The 20,742-nt window shown below is 41.8% G+C and overlaps 1 protein-coding gene across 1 annotated transcript in view; it reads left to right on the top strand.

The window, feature by feature from the left end:
* Window positions 1-20,742, top strand: part of DHX32 (DEAH-box helicase 32 (putative)) — a 50,613-nt gene that overhangs the window by 23,865 nt on the left and 6,006 nt on the right. The window contains 4 exon segments of the mRNA XM_034776864.1: window positions 1,307-1,333; window positions 19,232-19,279; window positions 19,282-19,387; window positions 19,389-19,410. Of these exon segments, the coding sequence (XP_034632755.1) occupies window positions 1,307-1,333; window positions 19,232-19,279; window positions 19,282-19,387; window positions 19,389-19,410 (203 nt within the window).

Consider the following 20,742-nt stretch of genomic DNA (forward strand, 5'->3'; position numbering starts at 1 on the left):
ACCTGCTCTACAATGTGCTTTTATGTTGTCTCTATAAGTAATTCTTCTGTACTTTGCAGTAAACAAGGTAGTCCTTGACCCTAACTAATGTGCTGCTGGCTGTTTCCCCATTAGTTATACTGGAGTTTTTACTCTCTTAACGGACAGTAGCTTGACCTCCATTGTGTTCTTAGAGTTAGAAAATAAATAAGCTATTTACTTTATTATACAGATTTTAATTTATTCCCCTAACAGCTTGCTTCCTTCAGTACCAAACTCCCAAACAGTCTGAACTCCTCAGTGCTCATTCTGGGTCTGATCAAAAGCCCACTGACACCAATAGGATCCTTTTGACAGCAATGGATTTTGGATTAGGTCCTCTGATACTATCTACTTCTGTGCTAATTTCTAAGCAAAAAGGGGAAAGATTTTGTCCCTTTTATACGTTCACTGGCCACACCTCTACTCAGTGCTTATTCCATATAACAGTGGTTAATTCCCACTGTTGGGTGCTATTATGGGGAGCAGAAACAATTTGTCTGCTGAGAGTGGATTAGGTCTCAGGCATACAATAGCATCCCATTTCCCCCCTGCTAGATACCTGCCTGACAGAAGCAAGGCACATGGGTCAGTCAGGGGCTCAGACAGGAGGAACTAGCACATTAACAGCAATGTGAGAAAGTGGGGCCAGTTTGGTGATACATGAGAAGCATAAAGCTCCTGGGTTCTTGAGGGGAATCTTCTGACACACAATCCAGAATACCCTGTTTGACAGAAGTAGTCACTGAATATACTTAGCTTCCATCCCTCAGTTTAGGCACATTCTAGTAAAAAGAAAATTCTAGGATAAATAAATGCCTTGTATGAATGCAAAAGATGTTATGCTTGTGCAGTAGGTGGAATTAGTAGAGTTATATTAGGGGAAATGCTCAGTACTGCTAGACCTAGTATAAAAGTAGCATTATAGAAATGGAGAGGGTATTAAGGATGAATAAAACACTAGAGGGATTTTAGGATCTTCTGTTTAGGAACTGAGGGAAAAATTTGGTCTGTGTTTATGGAAAGATAAAGGATAAAGAAGGAATTTTGCTAATATGTACAAGATTGTAAAGTAAACAGAGACTAGATGGTTCAAGGCTATTTGGGATATGGTCAGATATAAGATAGCTACCGCCAGCTAAGAGAACACGAGCGTGTGAACTCAGGGTAAAGAAGAGTTTGAGGCATTTTGGGGGGGGGGGGGTAACTATGAAAAATAAGTTAGGCAAGACTGTGGAACAAATGAAAACTGTGGAGTAAATGAAAGAAGAGATTTATAGATTCCCAGGCCACTGTGATCATGTAGCGTGACCTAGTAGATAACACAGGCCATAGAACTTCCCCGAAATAATTCCCAGAGCATATTTTATAAAAGAACATTCAATCTTGATTTAAAAATTGTCAGTGATGGAGAATCTACCACAACCCTTGGTAAATTTTTCTCTCAATATTAAAAATTAGCTCCAGTGTGAATTTGTCTAGTTTCTACATCAAGCCATTGGATATTGTTAGATGTTTCTCTGCTAGACTGAAGAAACCACTATTAAATATTTGTTCCCTATGTAGGTACTTATAGACTGTGATCAAGTCACCTCTTAACTTTTCTTTGTTAAGATAAATGTTTTGAGGTCTTTGAATCTTTCATTATAAAGGCAGGTTTTCTAATCCTTTAACCATATTCATGGTGTGATGGGTTGGATCACAGAAACCCCCTGGGAGCTGCCACCCAATGTGCTAAGACTACTTCTAGCCCTGCTTTCCCTGCCAGCTCGGGACCCCAGCACCCTGTCTTGCTGAGCCAGACACTCCCGTCTGTTCCAACAAAGAACCAGGGTCTGAATTACTTGCCCCAAAGCTGCAGGTTTACCTGAAAGCAGCTAACAGAAGTTTTCCCGTCTTTAACCCTCAGATGCCCAACTCCCAGTGGGGTCTAAACCCAAATAAATCCGTTTTATTCATAAATTGTTTGCCCTCTATAACACTGATAGAGAGATATGCACAGTTGTTTGCTCCCCCAGGTATTAATACATACTCTGAGTTAATTAATAAGTAAAAAGTTATTTTATTAAATACAGAAAGTAGGATTTAAGTGGTTCCAAGTAGTAACAGACAGAACAAAGTAAGTCACCAAGCAAAATAAAATAAAATGCGCAAATCTATATCTAATCAAACTGAATACAGATAAGATCCTCACCAGTTCCAGAATGCTCCCTTTTACAGACTAATCTCCTTTTACCCTGGGTCCAGCAATTACTCACACCTCTTGCAGTCACTGCCCTTTGTTCCAGTTTCTTCCAAGTATCCTGGGGGGTGGAGAGGCTCTCTCTTTATCTAGCTTAAGACAAAATGGAAGGGTGTCCCAGGGGTTTAAATAGACTTTCTCTTGTGAGTGGAGACCCCCTCCTCACTCCTATGCAAAGTCCAGCTCCAAGATGGAGTTCTGGAGTTACCTGGGCAAGTCACATGTTCATGCATGACTTACAGTCTTTACAGGCAGAAGCCATTGTCCACATGGTATCTTGTATGTCTCCAGAAAGACTTCTTATGTGGATTGGAGCATTCCAAGATGCATTGTTCCCCAAGTTCTTCCTGATCGGGTATTTAACCTTTGAATTCCTTTCTAAAGAAGCTGACCAAATGCCTCACAAACTTACTTAGAAATCAAGCAAGTATACAGCCAATATTCTTAACCTCAAGTACAAAATGATATATGCGTACAAATAGGATGAATAGATATAGTAGACCAAACATATTCCAGATATGTCATATTCCCATAAAGAGTTATGGGGTACAGCATCACACATGGCTCTTCTCTGAACCCTCTCAAATTTATCAACATCCTTTTTTGATGACACCAGAACTGCAAACAGTATTCCAACAGCAGTTGCTCTAGTGCCAAATAAAGAGGTAAAATAACCTCTCTACCTCTATGTGAGAATCCCCCGTTTATGCATCCCAGGATTGCATTAGCCCTTTTGGCCACAGCATCGCATTGGGAACTCATGTTCAGCTGATTATCTGCTACCAAACCCAAATATTTTTCAGAGTCCCTGCTTCCCAGGATAGTCTCCCATCCTGTAAGTATGGCCTACATGCTTTGTTCCTTGATATACACATTGATATTTAGCCATATTAAAAAACACATTGTTTGCTTGCACCCAGTTTACCAAGCAATCAAGGTAGCTCGGTACTAGTGACCTGTCCTCTTCATTATTTACCACTCCCCCAATTTTTTGGTCATCTGCAAACTATCATCCATGATTTTATGTTTTCTCCCAAGTGACTGATAAAAAATGTTAAATAGCATAGGGCCAAGAACAGCTCCCTGCAGGACCCCTCTAGGAATGCACCCACTTGATGATGATTCCTTGTTTACAATTACATTTTGAGACCTAGCATATAGCCAGGAGAAAGGTTGCAGGGTTTCCTGGACTCCTTCTGTCTTAAAGTGTCCTATGTTACTAAGCTTTTTTTTTTACATGTTGCTGTTTAATTTGTTCAGCTCATGGCTCCCCAAACTTTTTCATAGTGTGGGCCACATGTTAACAGATTGTCTCATAGAGGTTGTTGCCTGCCCAGAACTGGGCCTCGAGATGGCAAACAGGGGTTCGTTGCCCGGTGTGCTTGGCACCAATAAAGACACCGAGGGGAGAAAGCAAGCCAAGTTTATTTCAGAGCTCTGAAATGGCACTAGGAGACCAGCATGTCTCAAATCAAGTGCAACAAATACAAACAAATTTTACCTTTTATACTCCAAACTGTTTGCATACATTTCTTTGTCTGGCTTTTCCTCCTTACCCCTCCCTTTCAGACAACTGTTATAATAAACTCTACATAAGCTTGTGAGAAAACTTTCCCAGTCTTTGCGACCTTGGATTAGACGCCTGCAAGCTAACTACCCCTCTTTTCCCTCGCTCCTTATCTCTATTATTTCTGCTAGTGTGAGTGAAACTGCAGCCATCTGCTAAAAAGCTGACATTACATTTCTGCTTCAGCCTGCTTTAGAGCATGTAAGCAGTTAGCACAGAAGTAGGTAAGAGTTCCCAAGATGGAGTCACTGTGGTTCACAGACCCAGAGCAGAAGAGCTTCATCGGCACTTTTGGCCTTCCACTCTCCATAGTTACCTGGTAGCTATGCCTAGTAGACCCCAACAAGGTCATCTCCCCTCCCATTCACAATTGTGCAGCCAATCTCCATGCCCATTAGTGATTAAATAAAATCCTAAAACAACTCTCCATTTGCCCCCAGCAAGCACTCTGTAGACTACTGTTGGGTCACAGACAGTTTGAGATTTGCTGGTTAAATACTCTTGATACAAAGAAACAGAACTATTGTATTAAACTGATTTTTGTGTGTGCCAGATGGCCACTGTAGAATATTTTTGCAGAGCATGCTTCAATAGCTGAAGGAACTGCATCACCTTGCTGGCTTTGTAGTTAGAGTAGACACTGCCCTGTGAGACACCAAGTTCAGTTTCTTACTCCATGTGGGCCCAGTCCTGAAAGTTGCTGAGCACATTCAATTCCCCTGGCGTTCAATCAGAGTTGAGGGTACACCCCACCTTGTAGGAGTGGGCCCTGCGCTGGGAAATACTTAGGCAACATTCAGACTCTGAGATCAGGAAGTGCCTCACATCACTGTGCAGCAACCCCTGTAACTGAGCAACGCGGGGTGCTGATGTGCTCAAAATGAACCTGCAAACTTTCTCAGCCAAAGCAGGGTGCTGGAGCCCAGAGGGTGGCAGGGGACAGATGGGGTGGGGGGAAGTTTTGGTGGTACTCTTCTAATCTCTGGCCACACACGAAGCTCAGCCCATCTGGGATGCCACTCACAGTACATTGTGCAGACATTCAAGATATAATCATATAAAATGTAGGTCTGGAAGGACCTCAAGAGCTCATCTAGTCCAGCCCTCTGTGCTGAGGCAGGACCAAGAATACTTAGACTATCCTTGAAAAACATTTGTCTAATCTGTTCTTTTAAAAACGTCCAGTGACAGGGATTTCACTACCTCCCTTGGTAACCTATTCCAGTACATAGGAAAAGCTTTGTAACTATAAGAATAGCTAATAGCTAACTTAAGTCTCCCTTGATGTAATTTAAGCCAGTTACTTCTTGTCCTATCTTCCGTGGACATGTAGAACAACTGATCACCATCCTCTTTATGATAGGTTTCAGGGTGGTAGCCGTGTAGTCTGTATCAGCAAAAACAACGAGGAGTACTTGTGGCCCTCTTTATATGTCTGTGAATGAGTTCACTCACTGCTGGTTGCCCCCCTGTGGTCAGGCTTGGGATAGAAGCTTTCTTCTCTAGCACTCCCCGGCCAATGGCTGCTCCAGCCCTGTGGTGATTTTTCTTTCACTGACTTAGCCGTCCAGCTGGGTCACCCTCTTAAGTCCACCCCTCCAGGGTCACCATTGTCCATACAAAAAGTCCCCAAACATCTTTAACACAACCAAAGTCCTTATGCCCTCACTGGGACTATTCCTCATACTGTCTTCAGGGCTTAGCCTGCAGCCCCCCTGCTGGGCTCCATAACTCTTGTGACAGGCTTGGGGCAAGTAGGGGTCCCACCCTCTATTCTAGGTTCCAGCCCAGTACTGAAAAACTAGGTCTGCTCCTTTCCCTGTGCTGCAGCTTTCCCTAGGCCACTTCCTATGTAGCTTAAGTTCCCCTCTAGATCTCTCTGTCTCATTCCTGCTTTAGTCAGAGTCTCTCCTGGCCTAGAGAGCTTTTCAAGCTCTCCTAGGCCTTCTTACCTGGAGAGCTTTCTTTCCTTCCTGCTCTACCTATCTGGCTCTCGCTCCAGTTCTTTCTCCCAGCTACGCTTTGTTATCACTTATACCTGGCTCTCTCCATTTACCACAGTCACCTTGTGTTCTTTATGGGGAATTGCCTGATTCCCCTCAGATGAGGCTCATTCTGTAATCAGGTTTGGTTAGTCCCAGGCTTTTCAACCCATCCAGGGGAGAGATAGCTCAGTGGTTTGAGCATTGGCCTGCTAAACCCAGGGTTGTGAGTTCAATCCTTGAGGGGGCCACTTGGGGATCTGGGGCAAAATCAGTACTTGGTCCTGCTAGTGAAGGCAGGGGGCTGGACTCGATGACCTTTCAAGGTCCCTTCCAGTTCTAGGAGATGGGATGAGATATCAGGCAAGCTCTGTTACACAACCCTCAGAAAATTTGAACAAAGTTATCTGGTCCCCCATCAGCCTTTTTTTCCTAAAGACTAAACAGATAGGTGAGTCTCATCTTACGCTGGGGTTATGTTCCGCTGTCAGTGCGTAAAGGAAAATCGCGTATAGTCAAAATTACATTGAGTGTAATGGCGGGCGGAATTGCACGCACTACAGGTACAGTATTCAAATTGTTATTTTTCTCTTCTTGGGGGGGGGTTGTCTTTGTTTTTGCCGACCGCACAAAGCTGAATTTGCGCATATTAAATACGCGTAAGATGAGACTCACCTGTACCCAGTTTTTTAAAAAATATTTCCTCATGTCAGGTTTTCTAAATCTTTTATCAATTTTGTTGTTCTCCTCTATACTCTCTTCAGTTTGTCCATCTCTCTTAAACTGGACACACTAATCCAGCTGAGACCTTACCAGTGCCAAGTAGAAGAGAACAATTACTTCCTGTGTCTTAGAAACAACACTTATGTTAATACACCCAGAATATTAGCCTTTTTTGCAACTACATCACATTGTTGGCTCATATGTCATTTGTGATCCACTATAACCCCCAAATCATTTTCTGAAGTACTACTGCCTAGCCAGTCATTCCCCGTTTTGTATTTGTGCATTTGATTTTTCCTTTATAAGTGTAGAACTTTGTACTTGTCTTTATTAAATTTCAATGTGTTGATCTCAGACCAATTCTCCAGTTTATCAAGGTCATTCTGAATTCTAATTCTGTCCACTGAAGTGTTTGCAACCCACCCACCTCTAGTTTGGAATAAATCACAAACTTTATAAGCATACTCTTCACTGCATTATCCAAGTCATCAATGAAAATGTTAACTAGTACTGGACCCAGGACAGATCCCTGTGGCACTCCACTAGATACATCCTCCTAGTTTGACAGCAAACCATTGATAACTACTCTGAATATTGTTTTTCAACCAATTTTGCACCTTACAATAATTTCATCTAGACCACATTTCCCTAGTTTGCCTATGAGATTGTCATGTAGGACTGTGTCAAAAGCCTTATTAAAATCAAGATATATCATGTCTACAGCTTCCCCCCTATCCTCCAGGCCAGTAACCTTGTCAAAGAAGGAAATTAGATTGGTTTGTCATGATTTGTTCTTGACAAATCCATGTTGGTTATTACTTATTGCCTTATTGTCCTCTAGGTGCTTACAAATTGATTATTTAATCATTTGTTCCAGTATCTTTCCAGGTATTGAAGTTAGGCTGGCTGGTCTGTCAATGCTGCTGCTAAACTCCACAGGGTTCCTTGAGCGGGGCCCCTCCTTAGGGGTATTTGAATATGCCCATTGGCTCTCCTAGGCTCCTTGGTCTTGGATCCTTCTTGACTGGGGGGAAAAATAAATAGTGGTATCTCCCAAATACCGCTCACTTGAGGCAGCAAAAGAAACAGCACTGAGAGGAAATTGTGCAGAGCTATGATGAAATCTTAAAAATATCAACATTGTTAGTTGTCATCACTAGGCATCTGAGTTAACACCTCATTGAGCTGAGTGGGACAATTCACATTTCTCAGAAGTATTGTTCTAGGCTCTCTACAGATTCATTTCTGCATCAGTTATGATCAGTTCATATTTTTGAGACTTCCTTCACAATCATAGAACTTAGAGATTTAAAAACAATGAAACCTGAGATTCTGCAGAACAAAATAGTAGCTTCAGAGAAGTGTTGGGATGGAATATGGACACACAGTAGCTGTTTCCAACCCCGGGCAAATGGATAGGAAAGTCAGTCCTCCACTGACATCCCTCAAAAAAAAAAAAAAAAAGCAAGATTCATAATATAACAGAAATTCAGTAAAGACCATTATCTTGCAATCTATCCTCTGTGATCAACACTAGAAAGCATCTACTACAGCTAGCTTAAACAGACAACTAAAGGAACAGAAGTGTAACAATAACACATTTTGTTTCACACACAATATGCACATATGTTTTCTGCTGTGCTTGGGGGGAAACAATGAAAGTGTGGATTAACTCCAACTCATCACTGTATTACGGAAGCAACAAACATGTCATGCTTACAGCTACTGCATTTGATTCAGGTTACAATTGAAATGAACAAATGCAGCAAACTTGTTACTCTTTTAAGAATTCATGAACCAGATGAAAATGGATTTGGCATTGATGGCCTGAAGTGCATTATTTGAATTCCTGCACCACCCCAATACTAAGATCTTTACATTTTTATCTGTAGATCAGCTGGGTCTTCAGAGTGTTATATAATGGGGTAAAAGAGCTGCCTGCCTGTGGATTACAGCAGTAAGTCTACTCATTTATAAATCATTTGAAAATCCTTGTTGGGGTTTGAACATGGCTTAGTGGTTTAAAAATCATAAAGTCATACTAATATTACATAAGAGGGTGGGAGACATACAGCAGTTTTCAGATTTTGCATTCATACAGTGGCTATCACAAACAATTTCATGTTAGAGTCCCGTGTTGATGGACGAGAATTTATGCTGCTTGATCCATAATATGTGTGAGAGAGATGCTGTTATTGTAACTCCCTGTGCACTGAGAATATATTCCTACATTTCCATGTTAACAAGGGTTGAACAAATGTGCCTTGTTTCAAATTACTTTGTAGACAAATTTTATCACATTTTAACTTAGAAAACAAATTGTAACAAAGACAGAATAACACAAAATAAAAAATGAAAGGACTGCAACAGATTGCCATATAACCAGGGCTTCTCCTCAAAGATCAGATCACAAATCTGCCATAAAGAGGTAACGTTGTAGCCATGTTGGTCCCATGGGTACAACAAGGCGAGAGAGACAAGGTGGGTGAGGTAATATCTTTTATGGGACCAACTTCTGTTGGTGAGAGAGACAAACTTTCGAGCCACACAGAGCTCAGACCTGAAGAAGAGCTCTATGTGGCTCGAAAGCTTGTCTCTCTCACCAACAGACGTTGGTCCAATAAAAGATATTACCTCACCCACCTTGACTCTATAAAGTGGTTGAGTTCATTCACCAATTGTATATTTTTTATTTACAAAGCTGTGTGTGTGTATGTGTGTGTATAAAATCTGACTAAACAGCTATTACATATATTCTAACAACCTGCCTCCTAAGCAAAAGCACATAGATTAGATTATATATTGGATATTGTAGTAGGGAGAAGGAAAATGGGAAAGGGAAACATATGCAAAGAATTGGAAGAGCTAAGACACAGGCCATAGGCAAACATGTGCAGGGTGAGAGATGGACCAGGCAGCCGGGAAGCATACAGAGGAGAAGGAAACCAGACAGTAGAGAAGCACATGATGGGGAGAATTGGAAGAGAAACAAAAAGAACAGGAGGGAAGGAAGAATGAGTCAGGCTCTGGGTTCGAGACAGTCAGACTGGTGGTTGGAGCAGTGGTTCAGAACGGATATCAAGGGCTGAAGCCAGACGTAGAGTTGGGACTGGGCTGAGGGCAGCGCTGAAACTGGGGTCCGGCTGTGTGTCAGAACCCGTGTCAGAGTTTGAGGATAAGCCAAATCAGGACCATAGTCAGAGTCTGGAAGCAGACTGAAGGTCAAAGGCAGATTGGAGTCGGTCCCAATGTCTGGGGGGTTTAGGAGGTGGGTGAAGGGGTACAGCAGATCAGGAACAGGCCTGGAGCAAGAGCAGAATATGTCATGGACAAGGCTGTAGCAGGCTGGAACATGACTCAGGCAAGGCTGGGGCAAGAAAAAGAAGAGGCTCCAAGGCAGACTGGATGTAACACTGTGAGATAGCAGAAGCGTTCCTAGGCAAGTGGTGATGCTGCACAGACTATCTGGTGGTGAAGGTGAAATACCTGTCCCTGGGGGTCATCTGACCTGGGCCTGCCCAGGGATAAACTGCTGCAGCATGCCTACCAGATGAGACACAGCAGGCTCTGCTTGAGGGGTAAGTCATTGTAGCTGAGTGAGCAGCCTTGGTCCTGTTGTGGATCTACCTCACATTATCCCCCACTCCTCTCATGGGGCCTCACAGGCTTCTCTGGGCCAGGTTTGTCGGTACGGGACTGGTGAACTCATGGAGCAGGTTGAGGGCATGGATGTTGTTCATCGGCTCCTGTGAGTGCTCCTCCAGCCCATAAACTTCCCAGTCCGTCAGGTCTAGGAGCTTACCTCAGAGGATGCTGGAATCTAGGGTTTGACTCACAAGGTATTCTTCCTGACCATGCACTATGACCAGAGGAGAAGAAGCCTACGTTATCTCAGCAGGAATAGGGAGTGGTTTTTTTAGGCAGGGAGACAAAGAACATGGGGTGTACTCACATCACGGGGGGTAGCTGGAGGCAGAAAGTGACTGGATTAATTTGGTGGGTGACAAGGAAGAAGCTGAGATACTGGTAGTTGAGTTTGCGGGAGGGATGGGGGGTGTCCATGTGTTGCATGAAGAGCCATACCTCATCCCTGATGGTGATGGGAGCATTAGCCTCGCTGTGACAATCAGTGAACCACTTATATAGTCTGCCTTAGTGGCGTCCATTTGGGATCTTAGCTCCTCCTGGATATGATGGAGGTGTTCAGTCAGGTCAGAGGTGGCAGGGATGTGGAACACTGAGGGTAGGGGTGGGTGGAACTGGGAGTGGGAACCATAGTTGAAGAAAAAGGGGCTTTGGTGGATGGACTTTTGCTCAGAATTGTTATAGGCAAACTCCACGAAGGGCAGGAGTTAGACCCAGTCATCCTGATGGAAATTAATAAAACACTGCAGGTATTGCTGTAAACCTTCATTTAGCCACTCTGACTGTCCACCTGTCTGGGGATGATAGGCTGTGGAGAGGCATACATCAATGTCTACGAGAGTAGAGAGCTCAGGCTAGAAGTGGAAAATGAATGGTCCATACTCTGACATGATGTTGGAGGGTAACCCATGAAGCTTGAAAACATGGTTGAAGAAGAGATAGGCTGACAATTCTGTGCTGGGGATCTTGCAGCAGGGCACAAAATAGGACATTTTGAATGGGAGATCTACAACTCTGAATATGGTGCTGTGGTTCTGGCAATTAGGGAGTTCCACAATAAAATCCACTGATATGGAATCCCAGGGTCTGGAAGGGGTAGGTATGGGGACCAAGGCACCCAGGGCCTTAGTGTGGGAGACCTTTGTATTGCCACATGAGTTGATGTATGACCTCATGGAGGCATGCAGTCTGGGCCAGGGTGGTGGGTTCTGATGATCCTTCCTTGCCATCAAGGTACTCCCCTTGCAGGAGAGTGCATCAGGCTTGCCATTGCAGCCTCTGGGCTGATAAAGTAGCCTGAACTCAAAGCAGGAGAAAAAAGAGACCATCAGATCTGGTGCTGGTTGAGAGCCTTCACAGATCACAAGTGTTCTACGTTTTTATGATCAGTGAATATCTGGACAGGGAAAGGTATGCACTCCAAGTGGTGATGCCTTGATGCCAAAGGCACCCTTGATGGTTAGCAGCTCTGTGTCATAGATTTCATTGTTCCATTCCATGGCGTTTAGCTTTCTGGACTAGAATGTGCCTGGGTGGAGAATGCTCGGTGACCCCTGTGGTTGTGACAGTACTGCTCTGATGACATAATAGGAAGCATCTTCCTTGACAATAAAGGGCATGGATGGGTCCAGATGCTTCAATATAGGGTGCAGAAGTGAAAGCTTTATTTATTTGCTTGAAAGCTTGTTGGGCTTCCAAAAATCAGATAAAGGCAGAATTCTTTCAGAGGAATTCTTTCAGAGGCACTACTTGGGAGAATTCCTTGATGAACCTCTAGTAGAAATATTTTGCATTTGGATAGCTGAAGCAGCGCTAATTTAAAGGTACAACAGCAAATACAGGCTTTGCCAGGGCTTTGCCCGAGCAAATCACTTGCCCATCTGGAGGAAGTTTGACCCAGAGCAGGTGGAGACTACTGACAGCAGTATGCTGAGCTCCGGGCTTGTTTCCTACAATACCACACCTCTCCAAATTGAGATCTGGGACTACCACGAGATTATGCAGGTTGACTTGAACTTTTTGCCGTACTTTCATGTCATATTGCGACTCTCCTAGCTCTCCTTCCACAACCTGAGCACTTCCTGGGGAGTGCAGGGGATATGGTTTGACTCTGGGTTTTGCCAGCTCTGGTGCCTAGGGAGATCCAGCCTGGGGAACACAGAACTGGTCCCTGGGAAAGCATCCTTCTGCTTGGTTCTACATCAGCATCAGGAGATATTGGTTCCTTAATTCCAGCCACGAATGGCAATCTTGCAGACATGTTCGATAAAAAGAATGCTGATGTCTTACCCCCACATTGACTCTACAACTGCCCTATAGACCCTCAGCCAGGGGAAAAGATCCTTTTGGGGCATATTTACTCTTTATCAGAACTAAGCTCAAGACTCTACGAGAATACCTGGATCAGAATCTGACTAAAAACTTTGGCCCTCCAAATCCCCAGCTGGACTCTCTATCAGATAGAGTCTATCCTGAAAGTTAAAAAGAAGGATGGAACATTGTGCTTCTGTGATGACTATCAGGCCTTAAGTAGTATTACCATAAAGAACAAATGCCTTCTCCCTCTGATCAATGAGCTTCTAGAATGGGTTGGTGCAGCAACAGTCTTCACTAAACTCAGTCTGCACGGTGCTTACAACTTGGTCCATATCCTGGAGGGTGACGAGTAGAAGCGAGCTGTCCACACTAGAGATAGCTACTATTGTACCTGGTTATGCCCTTCGATCTCACCAGTGCCCTGGCCACATTCAAGATATCCTACACCAGTTCATTCTGTTCCACTTAGATGACCTACTTACTTATACACTTATTTTCCAAAACAACTGCTTCCTGGTGTTTTTCCTTTAAAAATGATCTATGACCAATTCAATATGAAGTAGCCAATATGCACAGGCAATGGAAGAAAAATATCTGATAAGGAAACACTTTGCATTTTCAAAGTTACAGAGATGTAACAACAAGGAAAAATATGTAAACAATTACCGAATTCTCCATTTTCCTTTTAAATTTGTTTTTGTAGAAGTAGCAGTTGAGTCACAAAGTCTTGCAAGTTTGCCTTTAGGATAGCAATAGAACCAGCTTTGGCAGGCAGTCCTGATAATGACATTTTTCTTATTGTTAAAAACCTTTTTTATAAAACAATGCTGATCCCTATTCTTTTAAAGAAAGCCTTACAAATATAAGCATTTATGCTGCTCTTGTTTGCCTTATTTATGATGGGTTTTATTTAATAGGAACGTACCATAAAGAATTCTCAAATGAACATTTGCCATTTTTACAATGGCTTTTTTATTGGCTGCATTTGTGCCTGAAAATGCAAACTAATATCTGAAAATCCCTTCCATTTTTTACTGTATTACTGTTCCTTCACCTGTCTAATCTGCATTTATTAACTTGCCCTTTCTAATATAATATTTTTTTCTGTTTTTGTTTCTGTAACACTGCTTGCAAAATCATAAAGCCATTCCTGCTTCTAAACTTCATGGCAACTAACTCTGCGGCATAAAAATGCAAAGCACTTAAGACTATCCAGGGACTGAAATTGGCTGACAACCCAGATGCTTATAAGGATGACAGCCATATATTTTGTATCTTATAATGCAAACTGCTTTTTTGATTTATAGAAATTAGTTTTCCATGATTCCCTGGTAATTACTTTAAGTCTGAATAGCTATTTCCCTGCTCGATCTTTTTAATCGTGTGTCAGTATTTTCTGTCACTGACTCTTGTTCTCTTCCCTGTTCATCAGCTATTACTTTTCATTTCATGGCTCAGTGGTAAAACTCAAACTTTTTTTCCTTATTATATATCCAACCTATTTTCTTCTCAGATGCTTTGACTTTCTCAAGGTCTCATCTATTATCATGTTAAAACTTGTATGCCCACTAATAAATGCTCCCAGTTACTATAAATCCTGAATATTGTATAGATGGGGACGTGAATTCTAATATTAAATACAAAACAGATCCAAAATACTGATCTCTACATAAACACATAGCATCTGAGTGGAATAAAGTGGTTCATTTGCAAGAAAATGCTGTTCATGTTTTTAATTTAACTATGGGCACAACGCTATGGCAAAGTTATGCATCACATTATTTCAGAGTGAGCCTTGTAAAAGGAAAAGTAAGGGGAATTAATAATCAAAGAAGACTTAAAAATAGACCTGTTTTTTTACTTGTTTTCTATTTTACTAACTGATTTTCCTTAACTCATTGCAGCCAGCTCCTCTCAGTGCAGAGTCCACTGTTAACATGGATGCACTATATGAACCATCAATGTAAAAAAATAAAACTTTTCAGTTTCCTCCTTCTGGTTCAATAGTTGGATCAGAAGCAGTGCTGCAAGTGATTTCTAGTCCTCTATCAGTGAAGATGTAAGTACAGATACACATTATGTATGTGTGCATTTATTTCTCATTAAGTGATTCATGGAAATTTGTATGCAAATTGAGAGCAGCCCTTGGACACCTGGAAAGTTGTCAGTACAGCCACTGGTGTCTCGTAGTTTCCACAATGAGGAAAGAGGACCAAATCCTGATCCTGTTGAATTCAGTGGGATTTGCCATTGACTTCAGTGGGACCAAGATTTAGTCCGGTACCCAAAAGACACAAAGAGGAGAATCAAAGGCTCTCACGTTTGAAAGATGAGGATGCTGTTGTGATGATAATGGAACAATTGTGAATTTGAATGAGCTGCAAGTCAGAAAGACATATTGCTACAGCCTAGATCTAAAATCCCCCCTCAGTCTTCTTTTCTGAAGACTAAACAGACACAGTTTTCTTAATCTTTCCTCATAGGTCAGGTTTTCTAAATCTTTGTTGTTGCTGTCCACTGAATTCTCTCCAATTCTTTCTTAAAGTGTGGCACCCAGGACTCTAGCTGATGTCTCACCAGTGCTGAGAAGAGTGGGGCAGTTACCTCCCATGTCTTACATATGAAACGCCTGTTAAAAAACACCCCAGAATATGAAGCTTCTTTGCAACTGCATTACATTGTTATCTCATATTTAATTTGTTATCCACTATAACCCAAGTGCATTTTCTGCAGTGCTGCTGCCTAGTCAGTTATTCCCCATTTTATATTAGGGCATTTGATTTTTTCCTTCCTAAGTACTTCGCACCTGCTGTTATTGAATTTCATCTTGTTGATTTCTGACCAATTGTCCAATTTGCCAAGGTAATTTCGTACTCTAAGCCTGTCCTACACAATAATTCTGACCCTTTCCAGTTTGGTGTTATTTGCAAATTTTATAAGCATAGTCTCCACTTCATTATCCAAATCATTAAAGAAAATACTCAATAGCACTGGATCCAGGACAGCCCCCTGCAGCACCCCACTAGATATCTGTTTCCAATCTGACAGTGAACAATTGATAACTATTCTTTGCACATGGTCTTTCAACCAGTGATGCACCCACCTTATAATAATTTCATCTAGACCACATTTCCCTAGTTTGTTTACAAGAATGTCATGTAGGACTGTGTCAAAGGCCTTATTAAAATTAAATTAAATATATGGAGATATACCTATCTCATAGAGCTAGAAGGGACCCTGCAAGGTCATTGAGTCCAGCCCCCTGCCTTCACTAGCAGGACCAAGTACTGATTTTGTCCCAGATCCCTAAGTGGCCCCCTCAAGGATTAAACTCACAACCCTGGGTTTAGTAGGCTAATGCTCAAACCACCGAGCTATTCCTCCCCCCGATACAGCAAGTCTACAGCTTGCCCCCATCCACTAGGCCAGTAACCTTGTCAAAGAAGAAATTAGTTAGGTTTGTTCTTGACAAATCCATGTTGGCTATTACTTATTATCCTATTATCCTCTGGGTGCTTACAATTTGATTATTTAATAATTTGTTCCAGTATCTTTCCTGGTATTGAAGTTAGGCTGACTGGTCTATAATTCTCCGGATCCTCTTTGCTCTCCTTTTTAAAGATAGGTACTATGTTTACAATCTGAAAACACTCTCGAGAGAACACCCAGTTTCCTGCTGCTTGGCCAGTCTCTTTTGCATGTCCCTTGTAGTCAAGGCAAAGTCATTCCAAATTAACAAATTATTTGATTGTCCTACAGCTGCTTCCAAATAGGGTTTGTGATGTGTGATATAGTCCCTGTCAGCAAATTGCTAATTTAATACACATTGAGGGTTAGAGTTATAGAGTTCATAAAAATCAATCAATTCTTAAGTTGTTCATAGACAGATTCCCCATATGGTCTGAGGTGCATAGAAAGAACTTTGTTCTAGCAACACCTCTAACAACAAACGAGAAATAAAATGAGTTCACCCAGCAGAAAAGAGGCAGTGGAAGGTATCTGGAGCAGTGGAATCGTGACAATTCCATTGCATTCAGGGAAGATGGTTGCAGATGAAGTACATCCAAAGCCTATTTACTCATGCTTTGCTCAAGGGTATTGAACTTCACCCTTACTACGGGGATTCATTTTCATTTTCGTTTACTGAATTTAAGTTCTTACCTGTCGTCTTTAAGTCATGTTTACTGAGCATGTCACTGGAAGGGAGGATGGAACCGCCATCTAATGTGATAAAAGTCTGAGTTACGATTCGATTTTTCACTGAGAAAAATTGTGGTTGAAAAGTCTTCTTATAGCCTGTTTATCAGGTTTTGAAAAATGGAAGGGAAACGTACTCAGCAGTACCTCCATTTGTTGACAGAGTAATTCCTGTTCTCCAGTCTTGTTGCAGTTATCAGAATAGCTAGTTATTATAGCATCATCTTCTGGAAGCAAAAAACACAATATTGGTGAAAGGCCTAGGGTATACATATAGACTGACTCCACTTCCCACCCAGTTAGGTAGTTTGGAAGCAGAAACCCATGAGAACAAAGTTAAGGAGAAGAGGATCACTTGAATTCTTTACATCTAGACTGGATGTGTTTCTAAGAGATACACTATAGCTCAAATAGAAGTTATGGGCTTGATGCAGGAGTCACTGTGTGACATTCAATGGTCTGTGCCATGCAGGAGGTCAGACTAGATGATCATAATGGTTCCCTTTTCATCTTAAAATCTATGAAACTATGAGAGGGATACATGATGGGAAAAGAGAAAGGTCTCTGACAAACTTCTTTACCAGTGAAATGATCATCATCTACTCCCCTCCAGGTAGAATTATCAGAACAGCTAGTGCAAATAATATCCTAAGTCAAAAGGTGATCTTACTTGAGAGATAGATTGGAGTACCTTATGCCTAAAATCTGGCTCTGCATTTGAAGGGTTCAAAATCTGGCTCTAGATTTGAAGTCTACTCAGAAGTATTTAATGAAGGTTTAATGAATGAGGGGAGGCCAATTTGCGTCTCTGACGATCTTGAGGGTGATAGTCTCAGCTATCTCGATCCTTGAAACAGAAAGGCATCTTGCTGAGTATGCTTTTGCTGGCAGTGTCAATAAATCATGTTATGAAAGGTTTTTAGTGAGCCACTAATGGAGACCATACACCCTGGCAATTCTTCCTTCAGACTGTGTAAGTATTTAAGTGAAAATGCATGTGATCATTTCAGCCTTAAAATCCAATGTTAAATGCACACACAAACATAGACCTCCCAAATGACTGCTCATGGCAGGAACTCCACTTACTCTCTTCTAATCCCTGGGGTGAGGAAACTGCCATTCTAGTCTCCATCCCCCTTGTCTACCCTTGTTCTGACTCTCTACCTATCCAACCGGCCCTTCGCCTCAGTCTCCTCCACTCCCCTCTCCCTTTCTTCTCACTCAGTTCCTATCCCAGCCCATGTCACTCCCTGCTACCCACAGTCTCCTGCCATATTCTCCTTCCTTTTCCCCCTCAGTTTTCTGTATCCTACATTCCTCTGTCCCTCTAGTCATTCTCCCTACCCTACACATATCCTGTCCCTACACATTCCCCTGTTCCCACACTGTCTCGTGCCTAGGTCACACATAATAAATAGGGGATGGCTATCTTGAAAACAATGGGAGTCAGTGACTATCTTTACTAGAAACAGCCTCACTCCCACCTGCAAAGGCTATAGGGAGATGGCAGCTGTCTGTGGCGAGAGCAGCCTGTGCCTTCAGTTCTGTGGAAACAGTAGGGAAGGGCAGCCATTTTTGGTGAGCACAAGGAGATCATCCTCATCTTTCTTCTGACACTTGAGCAGTTATTAAAAAAAACAAATACAATCACGGGGTTCACAAAAAATCTTGGGAAAGTTGGCAGCTCTGTAAGAGCTTGCCCTTGGCTTTCCTCTTTGTTGGCTTCTCCCTGTATTCAATCCTCTTCTTGGAATCATCCCAGTATCTTTTGTCCACTCCCACTGAAAAGGAAGCAAGCAAAAAGAAACAGTTGGAGTCAGAAGGCGGAGAGCTATGCTCCATGCTTCCAGGAGAGGAGGCAATGAATTCTGACTGGAGTCAACCTATATTATAATCCTGCGGCATTCACGAATTCTTGTCTTCTGGAAGCTGCTCTGATACTTTCAGCAAGATGGGAAAAATGGAGGGCCATCAGCACAGTCAGTGTTTGCACTATCTAAAGGTACAAACTATTTTTAACCCCTTATTTTGTGTATAAAGCTGCTCCAGTTTCCTGCCCCTGGAGAACTTAAGCATGTTTTGGAGCCAAGATCTATGCAGAATAACCTGCTGTAAATTCTACCATTCATTTGCTTGGGTAGGTCAGTTTCAAAAATAATTCAGGGCTCCCCAACATACCTTCTTTCTTTCTCTTTGCTAAAACTCCTCAGGTATAAAAAGCATCAGCAATACCTAAGCTGGTTCCTGCTGTGCAGAAAATTTTTGTTGAACGGCTTTGGAACCTTCGGCCTAAGAAGAAAAGGGGAAACATTTGCAATATAAATTTAATTTGTGTATTTAGCGGCAAAGGATCTGGTGCCCTTCCATTCATTCCTCTTGTGATAGCTTCCTTTCCGCACTTTCAGATCGCTGACTCCAGTCACTTTTACATAAGGCAGTATATAACTGAATTATTGTGATGGGATGTGAACGTCCTACGTTCATTTATATGTATCCGTGTATGTTTAACACATTTAACATTATTTGTTCCCCCTTTTCTAGCTCCTGAAAATCTGATGCAGGCTTTAGAAGATCTTGATTATCTGGCACCAAGAATAACGATGGAAACTTTTTTGAATTTGGAATAATTAGGTCAGAGTTTCCTCAGGATCCACAGTTGTCCAAGTCCATTTTAGCTTCATGTGAATAATTTGACAGTAATGCTCACCATTGCTGCCATGGTAACAGGAATTCCTAAATAATGTTGTAGTGCAGGGCACTTGAGCCCCCAGCCCAAGCCTATACAGGCTCATTTTAAAGTCTAGTATTGTCACACAGGCCCCAGAATCCACTATTTAGCTCTCGAGAGGCTCTTCAAATTCTTGTCTACTCAAAGTGAAGATCTTTACAGCCTAGTCTGTTTTTATTCTGAGTATGCAGTGAAACTCAAGTTTTGCATGAATTTCAGTGAAGTAATGAGAATCATTGAATTCTATGCTCCAAACACAGCATTGATTCCAACTTTTTATCAGAAAGAGAAAAAGTTCATTTTGAGGAGAGAGATTTTGTGATCTCATTATATTCACCTGTATTTAGCAGAGACCATATTAGGGAGAAGTTCTTGTGAAAAATATTATTGGACTATTGACCGACTAGAAATTCTTTTGTCAACATATTTCACCCCTTGGAGGACAAAATACTTTAATTTATAAATTCCATCACATCACTTTATAGAACAATTAGGCTGGTGTTCATTCCATGCCATTCTAATGGATCAACAGTGGGCCCTACTTTTGAACACATAAGATCTGGAAACAGAGCATTTGCATTTGAGGGCTGCTAACTCTAGAATTTGCTTTTATTGTTGGCTTGGGTTGTCTGTAGGCAAACCTTCAAGTCCACCCTGTTACAAAGATGATGAGTTAGTTTTGTGGACATTTATGAGGAGCTCCTTCCAAGAATGAGGGACAGCATGGGAGAAAGTATGAAAGTGCTTGTTTGAAAATTTAACAAATCAGTAATCATTGGCCAATTGGAAGCTGGAGTTGACATTTCAGTAGTGAATGTGAGATGATAGGTAGGGCAGGGATAGACTGTGAAGGGCCTGGAAAGTGAAACCCAGCAGTTAATGTTTAATGTGATAGAGAAAAGGGAACCGTGGAGGGATGAAAAGAGAGGCGTGCCTCCCTCACAAACACACACAGCCCAGTCTAGGTGGCAGTTAGATTTTCAAAAATTTGATGCATATTTTATGCTGGGGTTTATTTTGTTATAACTAAGGACTAAAGGGATGATCTGGTCACTGAATTCGGGAGAGGGATTTAATGGGTACTTATCAATTTTTCCCCCTTTATTATTTTTTGTGGTCTCTGTTTTACTCAAGGCTCCAGTATTTAGTTTATGTAAATTTGTGCCCTCTAATTGTAAAGAGAGACAAACCTGAAATGGTTAGGCAGCCTCAGGAGGCTAAATTCAGGATAACTTTATAGATACCTTTTGAACAATAAATCTGGATATTTGGATTTTCTGTTCTGAGTAACTTTCATTTTGGAAGATGTAACTGAAAAATTCTA

Source organism: Trachemys scripta, chromosome 7 (assembly GCF_013100865.1).
Source record: "Trachemys scripta elegans isolate TJP31775 chromosome 7, CAS_Tse_1.0, whole genome shotgun sequence".
Taxonomy (NCBI): Eukaryota; Metazoa; Chordata; order Testudines; family Emydidae; genus Trachemys; species Trachemys scripta.